General features: G+C 44.7%; 1 protein-coding gene across 2 annotated transcripts; it reads right to left on the bottom strand.

Moving 5' to 3' along the window:
* Nucleotides 1-252: 252 nt before the first annotated feature.
* mn1b (MN1 proto-oncogene, transcriptional regulator b) lies at nucleotides 253-16,030 on the bottom strand. Of its 2 annotated transcripts, XM_085474984.1 has the most exons (3): nucleotides 15,966-16,030; nucleotides 12,245-15,850; nucleotides 253-1,750 (listed from the first exon to the last, which is right to left on the bottom strand). In XM_085474984.1, exons 2-3 carry the CDS (start codon nucleotides 15,780-15,782, stop codon nucleotides 1,539-1,541), a joined length of 3,750 nt encoding a protein of 1,249 aa, XP_085331110.1. In that variant the 5' UTR covers nucleotides 15,783-15,850; nucleotides 15,966-16,030; the 3' UTR covers nucleotides 253-1,538. The 2 variants fall into 2 exon arrangements, with proteins under 2 accessions (XP_085331110.1, XP_085331111.1); XM_085474985.1 differs by lacking the exon at nucleotides 15,966-16,030 and having other exon boundaries at nucleotides 12,245-15,959.
* Nucleotides 16,031-16,966: the final 936 nt, after the last annotated feature.

Here is a 16,966-nt window from a genome sequence, read left to right as displayed (position 1 = left end):
GACACCGGTTCCAGCACGCTTGTCAGGTGTTATGTATCAGTCCACAACTTTCCTGTCACATCTGTCGCTTGGAATATACTCTAGATTTCCCTGATCTTCAGAATACGCACACGGTATTTCACAGTATTTATTATTCATTAAATAGACAATCTGTGTTTAGCTTGTTCTTGTATTTAGTGTGTGTGTGTGTGTGTGGGGGGGGGGGGGGGGGGTTACTCTTAGAAAAAACAAACAAAATGAAAACACCAAGGCCACCTTTAACGTCATATTTATTGTTATTCAGTTACTCAATAAAACATATACAGATATATACAATATGCAGGAAAACAGACGACTGCACTTTACATATTATTAAAAAAAGGAAACAAAAAAATCAGTTTTTAAATTGCCGTCACAGTCCTCCATCTATTGTTTGAGAAATTCAAATTCAACAGAAGCTTTATTTAAAGATTACAAGATTGCCTAACACACAGCAAATTTTCTCTTATTATACATGTGCAATACCAATAATCTTTTTTTCAATTCCCTTATTTATCAATCCCTTGACCTCCATTTTTTTCCCCTTTTTTTAGTTTTCATTGGCTGAGTTGTATACAAGTGGTTGAGCTCACAAGATCTACAGAAGAGAAAAGCAGAAAAAAGTATAGAATAGAATAGAATGCGGGAAAGACATTCTCAGAAATGCAAATAATAGAGAGCTACAACAAACCTTATGATTTAGAGCAGCAAACGATAAAGGTTAAATTTCGCGTTGACAAAGAGGAACAACTTTGTGTTCACAAGGAAAATTGCTGAGTTACATTCAAGCGTAACCCCGCCTTCCTCTCGTTCTCCTTTTTAGTATTTGGGGTGTTTCTGAACCACTGGGCCATATTTAATTGTAATACAGGAGTGAAAGGCCAGGATTTTATTTTATTATTTGGGGGGGGGGAGTTTTGACTGACATATGCCGAAGTTGCCATACACATTACAAAGGCAATCTTAGCTAAGTTTAAGAACAGGTAGTAATATAAGTCATAAGACTAAACACTGGTATACAATCAAAGCCAATGACAACTTCACCTCTCTCCTTATGCTTCTCGTTTTTGCGTTCTCCTCCTTTAACATTTCTTATTTTTCTTCAACCGAGAAAAGAAAAGAAAAATAAATGATTTGAGGTTTTCCAGATGTGGGCATCGTCGAGTAGAGCCCCGTGCTGTTATTGTCCAGCAGTTTTCTTAAGTGTGACTGCATGTATCAGAAAACAAAACATGGTGTTCGAGTGTCTGTGAGCATGTGTGTGTGCGTGTGTTTGTGTGCGTGTGTTTGTGTGCGTGCACGTGTGCGTGTGTGTAGCTGTATTTGTGTTCCATTTGTGAGTGTAAATGTCTTTCTCTCCCTGAACAGGCAAGAGCGGCACACAGTCGTTCCATCCACAAATTAACATAGTCGCATCCTTATCGTGGTTAAATGTCTCTGAATCTCTCTTTCTTGATATTTTCTGATCTTCTTTAATTCGTCCTGCTGGGTCATCGTCTTCTTCTCTTCTTTTCCCCCCCTCAAGTTAGTGCCGCCACAAACGTCCCAAATCGGTTTGAGATATCAGAGTGGAGAGAGCGCCACGACGAGACGGGCCCCCCTCGGCCTTTACTGTCCCCGAGCTCGTCTGTGCAGTGGACAGACAGGCACTGCAGGTGGGTTCCTCCACTGCTCCCACCTCCTACAGCCCCAGGGGCTCCAGCTCCAGGCTTACTCTGGGTGAGCTCAGATTCTGCAGACAGACAACAACAGAGAGGAAGCGGTTAATTAAGACAGCAGAAAAATGGAAAAAACAACTTCAAGCAGTTGGCATTCTCTGATTCAGACGAACCATTTAAAGTACACACTTTTAATTAAACAAGTGTCATCTTCACATCCCACTCTAAATCTGCACTGTGAAATTAATTCAACATTATTCCACCACCCATCAATAAGACCCGAATAGGAGGATACAAGCAAAAGCTCCCCTCTCCTCGCATCCGCCTCCTGTCGCCTGATATAAACACGTGAAAACACGGGCGTACGTTAAATGTAAGCGCATATATTTTGGCTGCGACCAGGCATGCAAATGTGGAACCCTCCTAATGACCTCTGGTCAGTGGGCCAGAGAGTACCGAGACACCTGTCCTTTAGCCCCGCTTGACCCAATTTACTGGTATAATGATCATGCCCCAGCATCGACCCTGTGTCACCAATGTGTGAAGCGTCATAATAAATGGTTGCAAAAAGCCTTGTGTTCTGTTCAGTGGAAAAATTAGCCAGGAGAAGATTTTTTTATTTATTTTTTTAAATGTGGCACATCACAATTCATCAAACATATCTGCCAAGATGCAGACTGTAGCAATCAGAGAGAAAAGAGGCCAGAAATAAGGAAAAGTTGGGAAGCAGGCACATAAAAAACTAAAATAAGAGAAACACTAGCAAAGAGTTAGTGCTAGGGCTAGGTGTTATGACACAAGTGTTGCATCCTGTGTTTTGGGCTCTGCCTCCAAGCGAGCCCAGAGCAAAGAGAAAATGCGTATAAAGATGTTAAGGATCCTTCACTTAAATCAGTCCGATTAATCTCCCATCTCCTCCCCACACAAAACATACTCTGTGCGGATGGTTGAAACGGATCGGTGTGCTGCACGAAGACGAAGACCTTTGAGGTGCAGGGACAACTAGATGTCTGAGTGTAGAGACAGGTGGAAAACAGCGCTGACAAGCTGAGTTACATGCGTCAGAGAAAGGAGAGGCTGTGATAGACGACAGTCTGGGCACAGAGGCTTCAGATCACAACGCACCAGTCAGGCTAGCGCTCACCTAGGAGAAAAGAGAAGCATCGCGCCAGCCCCTTTCTCATCCCTTACCCTGTGTTCTCTTTTTGCTCATCCTCCTTTGCTTCTTAACCATGTTTTATTTTCGCTTTGCTTACCATTTCCATCTCCCTTCCTCTCTGCCCTCATAAAAGGCTTAGGCAGCAGCGATTTTATGCAGGCAGAGAGAAGGCCGAGCTAGACTAGATAAGACCATGCAGCTAGGACAACCAAGAAAGGCAGGAAGACATGCAGGCGCTCAGGCGGGCTTGCCCCCCAGCCCGTCTGGGCTGCGACCACTGGAATGGAAAAGTGGGGGGGATTTGGTGAAAGGTCAGGCAGCCAAGCCTCCCCGTTGTTCTCCATTTCATCTGCATCTCTGACTGCCGGTCTCTGTGAGCTCTTCTCTCTGTCTCCATCTCCCTCCCAAGGACTACAGACGTGGTGTAAGTGGAGGCTGAGGGTGCAGGGGGTAAGGGAGAAATGAGGATCTAGAGCGGTGTTGGTGGCGGTTGTGACAAGATCTCACATTTGCCAGAGGGTCCAGTCATACACCTCAGCACGGCTGATCCCCAACCCCCTGCCAGTATCGCCCCCCCCTCTCCACCGTAACCACTCACACTCCCTCTTCCCAGCACTGTGCCCTCCAGCACCCGCCAGCAGCTCATGCTAGCTGGGCACAGCAGGGTCCGCACCGGCCTGAATAGGCAGCCAAGCGTTCCCGTGGCTCACTGCTGACACACAGCAAACTGACAACACACGCACCCAAAAAAAAAAAACAAAAAAAAAAAAAAAAAACCCACACACACACACACCAACCGCTGCTGCCACTGCCATACTCACACAAGCCCTCAGCTGCTGCTCCACGTGCACACACATACGCCTGACTACATACGGACGTGCACGCAGAAAGACACACACACGAACCCGGCTACACACATTACTCAGCTTCGACACAAGGAAAAAGGTGGAAAATACACTAACAAAAAAATGTATGCATAGTCTAATACAACAAAATGAATATTTCCCACAAACATAAATGCATCCTTTCCATATTCTCACAGTTTATTTTACACATATACAAGCATAAGAAATGCTTTAAAAATACTACTAAACACAGGAGGAAAAAAATGGGGTGATTGCCATTTAGCATTAAAAACATATGCAAAATCCAACACACAAACACTTGACCACCACATGATCAAATATATTAGTCAGTATGAGTATTATGAGAGAGACTGTGATTTTATGGGTTGAGGGGGGTAAAAAAAAAAATCCTGACACTACATTTAAATCGCAAGCATTATCCATGCCGACGGATTTGTTCAAAAGGTGGAAACGACGGTGTGAAATTCTAAATCACACCAGACCAAATCCCAAATCACCATGACATTTTACAAGCAGGAGAATCTTTTTTTTTCTTCTACCCCCCCCCCCTCAATAAGATCTATCTTGTTAGGGTTGTTCACTGACGAAGGTAGAATTCATATCCACGGTAATATCTCAATAATAGCCAATTCATCTGAAGAGAACAAGTGCTTAGCTTCAACAAGCACGCGGGGAAAATACCTAATAAAACGGAAACGGCACAAGCAGCTGCGCCGAGCCACAAATACACCTAAATATCCTTAACCACATTACAGCCACAAAAGATTACCAAAGTGATGTGTTAAGTAGGCACTGAATTTAACGTGATGCTCTTATATCACCATATCTCTTACCCCAAGTGCAGTACATTTTTATTTGGTACCTGGTGATGATGCTCCCACACACGCACACAGACATGCAGGCACAGCAGCAGCAGGGTTGTGGAGCTGTCTCACAGACACAGCCAGAAACAATTTACAGAGATGAGTAGAGCTCGAATGCCATGAAGGCAGGGAGCACAGCGCACAGCTCTGGTTGTCTGGATGACACCAATGTGTCTGGGAGCTGACGGCCTGACACGGGTTTACATGTCATGCCGCACACACTCAACACACCCGAAGCAACGCAGGAAGATAAACAATGGCTGCTCCGAGTCTGTATCCTCCACCCATTAAATAATAAGTATTACAGCGGCAATTCATTTTTTTCACTTACTCTTAAAAATAATGACGACTGACGCACGTATTGCATGTTTTTTTTAAATTAACTGATAGAAGGAAAGAAAAATAAATAAAAATCAATGCATGCCACATATTTGAATCTACAAAAAGCCTCCATCACACACATTTCCCAGGACTCGGGATCTCATGCGGCACACGCATGTGCAACCCCCTCCCCCCCCTTTTTTGTTTTGTTTTTTTAAATCCCGAGCTCTAGACTTCCATGACGACACTTCACCTTTAACCTCACGCTCCTGAGGCCGTGACCCCATCCTCTCTGAACACAAACCAGACCAATCAGAATGCTCCACTCACTGCGAAAAAAAGAAAAAAAAACAAAACAAAAAAAAAAAACACCCAAAGGCCTCCGCTCCTATGACAGTGTTTGACATCAGGTCAGATTCCTTTAGCATAACAACTAACACTATGGTGTTGTGTGAGGAGTCTGTCTTTGTCAGCACAAAACACCCGTTACAATCCACAGAGAAAAAGCCACAGGAAAAGACGTGCAAGAGTAAAAGTTTTGCATCTCTTCAGGAGTCAGACATAACCAAAGATGAGCAGAACACTTTGCAATCTTCATTATATGGTTTCAGTGAAACCTCAGAACATGCCAAAAATGATCTGAAGCGTCTAAGCCAAATAATATCCCTAAAAACAAAGAAATATGTTGAGTCAAGCCTTAATAAAGATCAGTGGGGCTAACAAAGGTACTGTCCCAGGTATCCATGCACCGGGGGGGGGCGCCTGCAAACTCCCCCTCATCTCCACCCAACTGCCGAAGTGTGACCTTTCCCTCAGAGCAGAGAGGATATCTGCGGGGAGCAGGGGCACATTTCTCAGGCAAGGGCACAGAGGTTATTTTGGTTTGAATTTCCTCTCTGTTCTCTGGCCTGAAACATAAAGTGGGGGGGAAAAAGGAGAGAGAGAAAAACTTGCCCAGGCAGGCTCTGCCCCCAGCATTTGTTACCTTCTCACCAACAACACACCCATTGCCATCTCCTCAAACTCATACCCACACAAACGCACGCACACACGCACACCTCTGCCTCTGGCCACAAGAAGCGCTTAGTAAACCAGACACAAATCAGAACACGGGAAGTGATTTAATGCCTCTTTCATAACTCACAACCATGTCCGGGACCTGTCCAACATGTCATCCAAGTCAGTGACATATTGATCTACTTCACTGTCTCTATTTTGTTTCACAGCACAGTACTGCGTGCTTCGGTCTTTTCGGAAGGGTTCGCGCACACATGAAAACAAAGGCTACTCGAAGATGTTTCTCATGCCTTTGGTTTTTGTTTCGAGCTAAAACAATAATGTGCCTAATTTCATTTTTCACCACAACCTGCCACACACACAAAAACAAAACAAAGAAAACCCAAATCAACATGTACAGTGTAAGGAGTAAAATGTAGAATATTATACTGTTTATTTAGTATTTTTCTAATTGGTGTTAAGTAGGGACAGTTTTATGGACAGACATATTTGAAGAGCTATAGATACACAGCTACACTGGGAAAAAAAAACAAAAACTCCTACACACAGACTAGAATGAACAATGGTTGTGGTGCATGAAAGTGATGGAAAAATTGAATTATTTTCTCTTCCATAAATGCAAATGGTAGCTATTACCTCCTCACTCACCTCGTGAGCGAAACCACAGATGTTCTTTTAAGGGGAAAAAAATAAAACACACACACACACACACAAAACTTCTCTCTATCTCTCTTAGTTTCTCTTGCCCGCCATCGGTTTCTACTTCTGTCTCCCAAGAGAAACAGCTCCAGTGTCATAACTCATTTGTCAGTTCCACAATACAAATTAAACACTGCCTGACGACTACCTGTATGGCACATAACATAACCGCTCCTGGCAGCATGACAACATCTACACCTCTGGAAAAAAGAAAGTAAAAACACACACACACACACTTTTTAAAAAGCTGCACTTGACTAACAGTGAATACATGAACCCAGGACATCTTTCGGGACCTTTGTATCAAACTGATTTTTGGGGTTTGGTTTTTTTGAAATGCGTCTGTCTTCTTTGGACCCCTGTGTCGCTAAACAAGACACGTGGACATTTTTGGAGGCTTGCCACTTGCACCCACATTCAAATGCTTGGAACTCCTCCCTCTGTGCATCGCCTAGGTATAATCAGCTTTCCATTCCTTGCTGCTTCCAAGGAGAATATTTACCACATGCTGAGACAAGTTTCATTTTATTCTAACACCTTTCCCCAGGGAAAACAAAACACCGGATGCAGGTTCTATTTTGAAGAGTTGAAACTCCAGCAACGCAAAAAAAAGTCTTCGTCTTTTTCTCTCACTCTCTCTTCATCAGTCACCAGCACGTGTCTTTAATAGGCTTCCTTTGACTGTCTTGCAAAGATCCCAAGGAACATGTCACACGCAAACAGAAACTGTCTTAAATCTAGATGCTTTAAATATAAAGACGGATGCATTTCGATACTGTATACTTTACACTCAGAGTAAATACTCTTAAATGTTTTGTTAGGAATCACTGTGCACGCGCTCCAACGGGAGAGACACCTGAGATCTGAGGCTGAAGCCGTGGGCATGACACTGAGTCGAAATAAATCAAACTTTATGTCCACAGCAGGCAAATGCATATGCAAGTTGCAGTGCCAGTGCACACACACACACACACACACGCTAAAGGAGTAAAAGAAAATTTGACATTAAAATATTTTAATGCATATTGTTTGTTTGTTTTTTTATGTCCACACTACAGACACTTTTTCAAGTGTTGCCCTTTTCTTGCATTAATACATCTGTGCTGCTAAAAACTAACCGTCCTTTGCAGCTTGGATGAACCTGTCAATAACCAAGTCAGCTTGAAGTAGTCACTGGAAGATGAATTATGACTTTCGGAAAACAATATTAACAATGCTAATTGCTATGATTATCATAATGATGAAGTGCAGAAGTGTGCGGTGGATGTGTGTTGTTGGGAGAAAAAAAAAAGTCGATATAAAACACCTTGTAATGACAGGTAAAGAACACAGACTGCCCCAAGCTGTTTTTTCCCCTCCCCCCTCCACATTTCAAGCACGTGCCAATCACTTTCTTCTATTTTAGAAAAAGGAAGCACAAATTACTGGCGTGATTTGAGGAGCTGTTGTCGTACCGAAATGTCAAAGCCAGGTAGTCTCGCAGGATTGTTCTCCATGCTATCAATACAGCCTCCTTTTTTGTGCTTTAAGTACTTTCTCGTAGGTGTGATAAAGACGAAAGCTTCTTCTTTTCAAAGCTGTCAAAGTCAGAGTGACAGATTTGATCATTATTAAAGCTGTTTAAGGACTGATTACTGAGCGTGAAGAGTGAAAACTATTCTAGGAGGTCAACTGTGAAGTGTGAAAAAAAAAAACTGTGTACGGGGCAAAAAAAAAAAAAAAAAAAACAGTGAAAAGTAAAAATAAAAATAACTGAATCACTTCCTACGCCTGCTGCTCGCCTGTTATCTTGACTATGCACGACTTTCCAAATGAGCGGTCAGCTTCTGGCAAAGATATACAGAAGAGAAGGGAAGAGGAAGAGCGTAAAAAAAATGCTTTTAGAAAAAGGAGAAATAACATTAACTGACATGGGAAAGTTGATCGTGTACACCTAAAAACTTCTTCCTCCTTGCTAAACCTCCTTGAGAGTTCGGGTAAGCCGAGCAGCACACCAGACTCTGCAACTGGTATTGCTGTGCCTGGGCGAAAGACTTGCGCTGCACAACGTCACTTAGATAGGAGGCCAAGTATGGGGTCCAGTGGGGGACATTACTGCCACACGCATCACTTTAACAGGCACAAAGAGACCACAGAGATGCGAGCCGGGATGCACAGATATCAGCACTCAGAATAAAGTTCCTATAAGCACAGTTTAGCTTTTATCTGCATACTCAAGCATCCAGTAAGTTACACACTGCTTGTAAATATCAGCACTGGGGCTTATTTAAAGCATAGCAAGATATATAGCTCCTGAAATCCTCCTGAAAGACAAATACACACGACAACAGCAATTATTCTACACTTCCCTACTTTACATTTGAGTGAAATGGTGATCAAGATTGAAAAGCTTCAACTTCAAAGGAACTAAAGTGATCCTTGACCCCCAACGCTGGTCATTCTCACCTCATCAGATACAGATATCCAAAGTACACACAGCCTGCTGATTGCCCTGGTCCACTTCTCAAGGTAAATTTCTTGACACAACTGAGTAAAAACACTTTGAGCACAAAGCCTCAAGTTTCTCTAGAAATAAGCCATTTTTCATATAGAGATACATTCTCTGAAAAGATGAGCGCCAGACAACTGAACTAAATTTCAAAGCATTTTTTTCACCTTTAAAACAAGGCTTTTATCTATTACTGTTCATCATTACTGAAGTTATTGATCTGACACAAGAATAAAAAGAATCTATGCATAATTCTAAACAAATACTAAGACATGTGCTGTGTGTACATGCTGTGGTGAGGAAAGAAGTGTGGTTTTTTGGAAGGGGTCAGAGAACTATTTGACCTGCAAGGAAAAAAAATGTAACATGGCTGCACTTCTTTTTAGCCAGCATGTACGACTCACATGACAGTTATAGTTCCACAGCATAGAAATATCTTAACAAGTCATGTCATCTTTGAACATTCGTTAAAATGTCCAGATACGTCAGGAAGAATCATTTTTACTGGAATTACACAAATTAAGTTCTTTGTAATTAAAATGGTCATTTTTCTATGACCCAGTTAAATTTCGTTAAGCCTAATGGACTAAATCGCCTTGATTTATTTTACATTAGTGTCACTGGCATTATCTTGCCAGTGGCAGATTTTTGTTTACAAGGCTGAGGACTTATAACTCGACTCAGTGGTGGAGATGGATATTTTTTGCAGTGTGAAAAGCCTGTGGGATGTTATGGAACTACACTGTGGGCTATGATTTATCTTAAATTATTATGTTATTTTGCTCCCTTCTGTGTAGCCTAAGCATCAGATTCAATCTTAAAATCCCCCTCCCCCCTCTCAAATACACCTCCACCCTTTTTTCATCTTTGCTGTCTGAAGCACTCAAATGAGAAACTGTCAGGAGCCGTGATTTGTGCTAACTAGCTATCGATCGCTCCAGAGCTGCATGCCTTGTGTCCATGCAGGGAGGGCTGAAAGAGGAAAGGAGAGAAGAGGAGGAGAGGGAGGAGAGGAGAGGAGAGAGGAAGGAGAGGAGGACTATTCTGCCTTAAATTACTGATTTTTGCCTATTGAAATTTTTTTTAAATGTGCCATCAGCCCCAGAGGAATTAAAATAGTAAATGCAGCAGGATGAGTGTGGCTGACTGCTCATCATTGTTAGATTTGCTCAGTAATTATAATCAAAATGAGTTACCATTTATACATCTCTGACAACAGAAGCCTCTTTAATTATGAGGAAGCACAGGGATAGGTGAGCAGAAATGCACCAGTTTGGCTGATTGTGGATCACATTAATATGCAGCACACCGCTTGTTACAGTTACTTTATGACCGGGTGAACACAAAAAAACCTAAATGGTGAGTCAGAGTGCTTTTTAGATGTAATGCCACCACTGCTACAGCGAGACGTCCTGTGCTCAGTCTCATAAACAAGTGTGCCTGGACTCCAGAGTCCGCGCGATGCGCGTCCCCGCCCCTCTCTCTGCGCTCGCGCCGATCAGAACAAAGAGGCGTTCGAGACGCGCGAAGCCACTCGCGCAATTATATAACCTATCCATATTATTATTATATCTCAAAAGACGCAGGGGCCTTTCAGCGCAAACCCGCCACTGTTCAACCATTTAAAAGCTTGTCCGTCTGCTAACACCGACAGACGCCTCCGTACAACGCTGTGGTTTGAAATGAGCGACTAAAGAACCCACGCGAAAAGGAAAAGGGAAATAAAATGAGAATGAAGAGACAAGTAAAAAGAAGCAATAAATATAACACCAATAATTAAAGTAGCATATTATAATACACAAAGCTTGTCTTAATGATGCAGTTACGCTCCAAAAACGATGTCATTATGACTAAAGCACGTAATGACAAATCATATTGAAGCATCATAAATTTAGGTTTTTAAAATAAATGTAATTTATTAATATTATTAATTTCATTATTATTATTATCATTATCATGGCTCTAACAGCTAAATAGTATATTGGTTTGTCTGCATTTTATTTATTTAGAGCCACTAAAAATACAAAAAAATAATAATAATAAAATATTAATATTAATAATAATAATAATAATAATAAAGAAGATAAATCGCATTGTATCCATAAACCACGTCTGCAGACTGCAGTTTAAAAAACTAATTCTGTGCCTTAGAGTCAGTTTCTTTTTCCAATTTCATTCAAAAACAAAACAACCAAAATAATGTGCTGTAAATAGTAAAAATATTTATACTTTGACTGTGTGAGACAATTATTTTACATTATTCAAAAGGGACAGGGAGCAAGACGAAACAAACATTTAACAATTAAAAAAAGCATTTAACTCTTTCATCTTTTTCGCCATTTCCATTTCCCACGTAAAACAAAACTGAAAATGAATGGCATTAATATCACCATGCTGTCTAATCTCATGTCCAACAAATGTTTAAAAAAATCCTCTTTCAGCAGCTCAGTATTATCTCATGGTAATAACAAAAACAAACACGTAACAAGGCGAGGGGGGAAACCCCGCTGCGAAAACGCATATCCTCAGAAAGCTATTAATCTTACAATGTAGTTGTTCACCCTGAAAACCGAGATAAAGAGCCACAGGAAATGTTTACTTTTCTTGAGCTGTTCTTTTGAAGTGCCTCTGGACTGAAGAACCCTATAAAATACTTTGCATGAATGCAAGTTTATTTTGCTTATTGTTATTTCGGTTTATATATAGATATATACTCGCGTGTGTGTGTGTGTGTGTTGTTTTTGTTTTTTACATTTCGTACTACAGACCCAATTCAAAAAAGAAAATATTTTTTCTTTGTCTTTCTCTCTTTTCAAGACTATGAATGGCTCTACTATTAAATGTAGTATCCTCCTATAAACGTTAGACCTCTAAAACCCAAAGGCCCCAGTAAACGGAGACGCTGCTTTCTGCCTGCGCAATGTGGACAAAATGTTTTCTCTTGTAAGTGTCACCTGATTATTTTACATATTTATACTGGTGCTGTTATCACTGCATTTCAGATTTTGAAAATAAATAAATGACATTTAAGAAAGAAAATCTGTTCATTTGCATGAGCATGAGCTGCTGATGTAATGTGAGTGGCGTATGAGAGAGACTGTGACGAGGGTGAGAGAGATTAATTAAAACTTAAAGAAAGAGACTGTTTCATTTACCTTCTTTACTGCTGTTCTGGCTCTTATTTTTTTCCCAGGGTCCCGTGGCCTTGTCATCCTCTGACCCGTCCATCATAACCTTGTCACTGGGCACGTACCAGGTGGCGTGCTGCTCTGCCATGAGGGTGTCAAGGTCAATAGTGCCCATTGAGCCCTTCCCAGCATCCGGGCTGCAGCTCGCCAGCTCATTGTCTCCGTTCTGTGAGGGACAGTCGCCATTCTTTTTGCCTGTCTTCATGGCCAAGGGCTGGTCTTCAGAGATACTGAATTGCTGCCGCTGTAGCTGGATTTGGGCCTGCAGAATCTCCAGAGGATGGATTTCTTCCTGGCCAGAGGTGCTGGATGGGGTGCGTACCTGTTCCACCCCAGGAGTGCCCGGGTGGCTGACCCCACTGGCCCCTGTGCCCACACCAGCATTCAGTCCATAGGCGTCTGGCGTCGAGGTAGTATGATTGTTAATGCCCATGCCAAGGGGCTTTTGTCCATTTATCAACCCGTGGTCACTCCTCTGCATTTTGGGTGAGCCGTTGATTATAGGGCTGCGATTAGGTTTGCTGGCTGAGGCCCCTCCTGCATCTGAGCTGGAGGACACCTCATCCTCATTGCCATAGTGGGTGCTGACATCTTCAGAAAAGTCCACTCTTGGTGAGCTGCTGTCAGACTTGGCAACACTTTGAATGCCACTGTCTAAAGAAGACATAAGGTCAGCCTGGTCCCCCAACATTAGGTCACCTCCTTTCCCCCAAGAGGGCGATTGGAGTTGTTTCTCATGGGGCGTGCCCCCACCCCTCTCCCCAACGCCAGCCGAGGGGGTCTGCTGGCCTGGACTTACAACAGGGTTACTATTATCAGAGGAAAAAAAAATTCCAGGGCTCACATGTCCACTGTCTCTTTTTCTCCTCCCTCTCCCTCTCCCACTCCCTGTTGTTGCCTTCCCCTCACTGCACGGGGTAGCGTCCATGTTGTAATTTGGGGAGAGGGCACTGGCTTCCCCCTGCACCGTCTGGCTTTGACTTGCAGGCTTAGAGTTGCTATTCCCAGTGCCAGGCATCTGGCTGTTCTGGGAAGTGCTGCTCTGAAAATATTCAGGACCAGCACTGCCAGTCCCATTAGATGTGCTGCTATTAATGTCCTGCTCAGTCTGACTCAGTTTTCGCTTGCCCTCGTTTTGGTTCTTCTTGTTGAATGTTACGTTAAGATTGGGGGCCCCTAGGCTAGCGATCATGTTCTGGCAGGCTGTGGAAAGGGCCGCTAGGCAGCTCTGGCCGAAAACACTGTCTTTAGAGCTGGTTTTGCTGAAGTTCCCGAGGGACAGATTTCCAAGCTTACTAACAGACGACCGCTGGCCCGAGGGGAACTCAGACTGAGGAGGGTAGTTGCCAGGTGAGGTGCTCACCCCCTGGGGAGCACTGTGAGCCGGCCCCTGACGGTTAGCCCCCCCATAGGGAAAAGCTGGCTGTGCACCCATTGAAGGTGCAGGGAAGTCAGCTGGCCGTCTCTCTGCTGGTGCATTTGGATGTCCTGCTCCTGCTCCCGGAGACTGCATTTGTGTGAGGTTGCCCATGTTGCCACTGAACTGTGAGTGCATGCCTGGGGAATGAAGGTTCTGCACATGTCCATCTCCTGGTATTCTCATGGGCTCCTGCATGCCGATGCCCGGCCTAAACATTATCCCAGCGCCGTTCTGTTGGAGCCCCATGTCATGAGGCCCTGACTCATTACCCGCTCCACCCATACGCCGTGACATCATTTCTCCTGGTGGGTGGGACCCCTGAAACCAGGAGTTCTCCTGAGTTACATGAGGATTTTGCCCATCAATGTTGGGCATCCTGCCACTATTCTCCCTGTCAAAGCCAGGATGAGGCATGCTCCCGACTGGGCCTCCGTGAACCATTGGGCCTGGAGGTACATCGCCATGGTGACCCAACTGCTGTAGACTCGGCTGCCTCATTCTTTGCTGTTGGTTGCGAGAGGCCATCTGCTTTATCATCATAGCTGCATTCTGGCGCTGCTGCAGAGACTGCTGCTCGGGCCCTGGATGCTGCAGCGGACCTGGTCCAAAACCTTCATTCACGGGTGGGGTGAACTCTCCAGGAAGGCCAGGGTAGGCAGATGGAGAGAGGTGGTTGTCCATACCGCCACACCAGCCCTCGCCGCCATGTGCATTAGGAAAGTCAAATCTAGGCCTTTTCGCCATGTTCATATAAGGAGAGTCAAAGTGTTGGAGCCTCTGATTTGCAGGCTGTTGGGAGGGAGGAGGAGCTGGCTGTTGCATATTAAACATGGGGTCCCCATAGGGGTGCAGGCCCCTGTTTTCCAGTCTGTGAATGGGATATTCAAACTGGTTGTGTTGGCCAGGCATCATGACCCCTCCATCCAGAATGTTAGGGTTAGTAGTGCCGGGCTCAGCCTGAGGGGGTCGAGGGAGGCCAGGGGGGCATGAGTTCTGTCTGGCTATCAAGCCAGCCTGTTGTTGTTGCTGGATGAGAGGATGTCTTGGATTGACCCCAGGCTCCATTCCCACGGGCACTTTCCGGCCATTTCCAAAACGTTCAAAAAACACTCCGTGCTGAGGCTGCTGGGGCTGGGGTGGTGGCTGGTGTCCCTTAGAGATGCCCGGCATACCTGGTGTCCGTGGCATGCCAGCGTTCCCTGGGAAATTCCCACCGGGAACTGGTCTTCCTGGCCCAAAATGTGGTAACTGAGATTCTGATTCTGAAGGAGAGAATACAGGTACATCAAAATGTCCAGATGGAGGTTCACTTGGAAAGTTATATTCTAATCCCTCTACGGCTCCTTGGTTTGGCAGCCGCCGAGGTTCCAAACCATGAGACTCAGATGAAGAGGATGAGGAAGAAGGAAGACCATGAAAGGATGCTGCTCTATTAGGTGACTGGTCCAGGGGGAGACAGGGAGCAGGGACAGCGTGGTTCCCACTTGGAGGGCCATGATGCTGAAAGTCAGGCATGTTACCAGGCCGCTGCTGCGGTTGCTGTTGCTGCTGCTGGGGAAAGCCATCACCCGTCTGTCCCTCAGCAAGAGGATCAAATCCTTCTCCAAAGCCCTGCTGTGGTCCCATGCCGTTATTGTTGTTGTAGCCCATCAGCCTGCCGCCATGCAGGCATGATGACCCTGGCTCTGGCCCTCCAAAATTCCCACCGAAATGGGGGTGATGTTGGTGGGGGTGGGGTTGATGGCCGTGAGGATGTCCTTGATGAGGTTGCTGGTTGTTAAAAAATCCATGCATTGGTCCTTGCCCCTGCTGCTGCTGAAGTCCACTGCCTGCATGCATGTCTGAGTGTCCCCGCGGGTGAAAGCTACCGTACTGCTCACCATTCATGTTCATATTGAGCCCGAGCATTTGCGGCTCGCTCAGAGGGCCCATGCCGGGTTCCACGGCTCCCGGCGGGCCTCCAGCATGAAAACCGGGGCCTTTATAATGGGAGCCCATGTTCAGTCTCTGTTGGTTTATGTTTCTCTCTGACTGGCCAGGGTTTCTGCTATTAATTTGAGAACCAAACTGCTCCAGCCCAAACATACTCCCCTGCAATCAATCCCACATGACGGCCAGTTTGCCAGACATCGGCACACTGTCTATTTTTCCGTCTGTCCCCAAAAGGAAAAAAAAAAGTAAAAGAAAAAAAGATACAGAAGAACTATTCAGATATTTTTTGAATCTACTGATTATGACAATTTATCTCATTTAAATGTCAAAACTCACCAAATAGGTTCTCATTGCTGTGAATATTTATCCAACTTCTCCAAGGACGCAGAGAAGGGACAGACTGTGTCCAAATACGCACGTAAACTGTGTCCCTGTTCCCGTGTGAATGCGTGCAGCACACTAGTCTTTTTGATTAAACAAACGAATAGAAAATCCGTCTAGTAAACTTGCTACACGAGCGACCTATGACATTCCGAAGTTTTCTGCGCGCATTTCTTCGGGGCGAACATGGCACAAATACAGCTCGCTTACAAACTAAAGGGTGAGCGCAGAGGACTCGAAGCAATCAAACGGGCAATAACTGCTTCTCTCAGCTAATTCATTATTCCAATCTGATGTCAAATGTCCCAGAATGACTTTCTGAATAAGGTCCCATGCTGGAAATAAAGGTGGGGGAGAGAAAAAAGTCCAGGCTTTGAGTGAAGAAAATCTTTCTTTAAATAAATACTGCCCACCGACGTCCTTCAAAACATCAAAAACGACCAAGCAGGCATGTAGCCAAAAGTCCAGTGTGATGGACAGTCCACAAACACGACTCTCCAGCCCAGCCGCGGGTGAACCGGGGCGTCTGTTTATGCGACCTAAAGCCGGAGGAGCAGCACGGCGCGCGCTACCCGCACTCCACAACTACGGAGTGGCTTGACAGCATCCTTCACCCACTGTCGGTCATGCGCTTTGCAGCGAGGCGCAGGTCCCAAAGTCCTTTCCGTGCGTCTCGATCCTGATGCGTGCGTCCCCTCCGTTTACCGAGTTTTGTCTGGTGTGGTCTGAGTGCACTTGGGAGCGATTCACAGATACACTCGCTGTCCGCTCTACCGCTTGGCGCTGTGTGAGATCAACGAGTCCAGAGGAACCAGCAACAAGTTTTGCATTTCTACAGCCACTGCCATCCACGAGATTTCAGCCAATCACAGAGAACACGGAAAGCTTGAGGGCGGGACAAACGCTGTTAAGGTGGTCCGCAGAGTAAAAGCGATTGTAAACTCGTGCGTGTGCGT

The sequence above is a fragment of the Copadichromis virginalis genome, linkage group LG12 (genome assembly GCF_057382275.1).
Source record: "Copadichromis virginalis isolate Kocher_CV1m ecotype Utaka linkage group LG12, C_Virginalis_male_GT1.1, whole genome shotgun sequence".
NCBI classification, from domain to species: Eukaryota; Metazoa; Chordata; class Actinopteri; order Cichliformes; family Cichlidae; genus Copadichromis; species Copadichromis virginalis.
This window is presented reverse-complemented; position numbering and strand designations above follow the sequence as displayed.

Bases quoted from the DNA above. Each gene is read 5' to 3' on its own strand.
- mn1b (XM_085474984.1), bottom strand. From the start codon at position 15,782: ATGTTTGGGCTGGAGCAGTTTGGTTCTCAAATTAATAGCAGAAACCCT. The intron at 1,751-12,244 runs GTAAATGAAACA...GTCTGTCTGCAG, and splicing joins CCAGAACAGCAGTAAAGAAG to AATCTGAGCTCACCCAGAGT.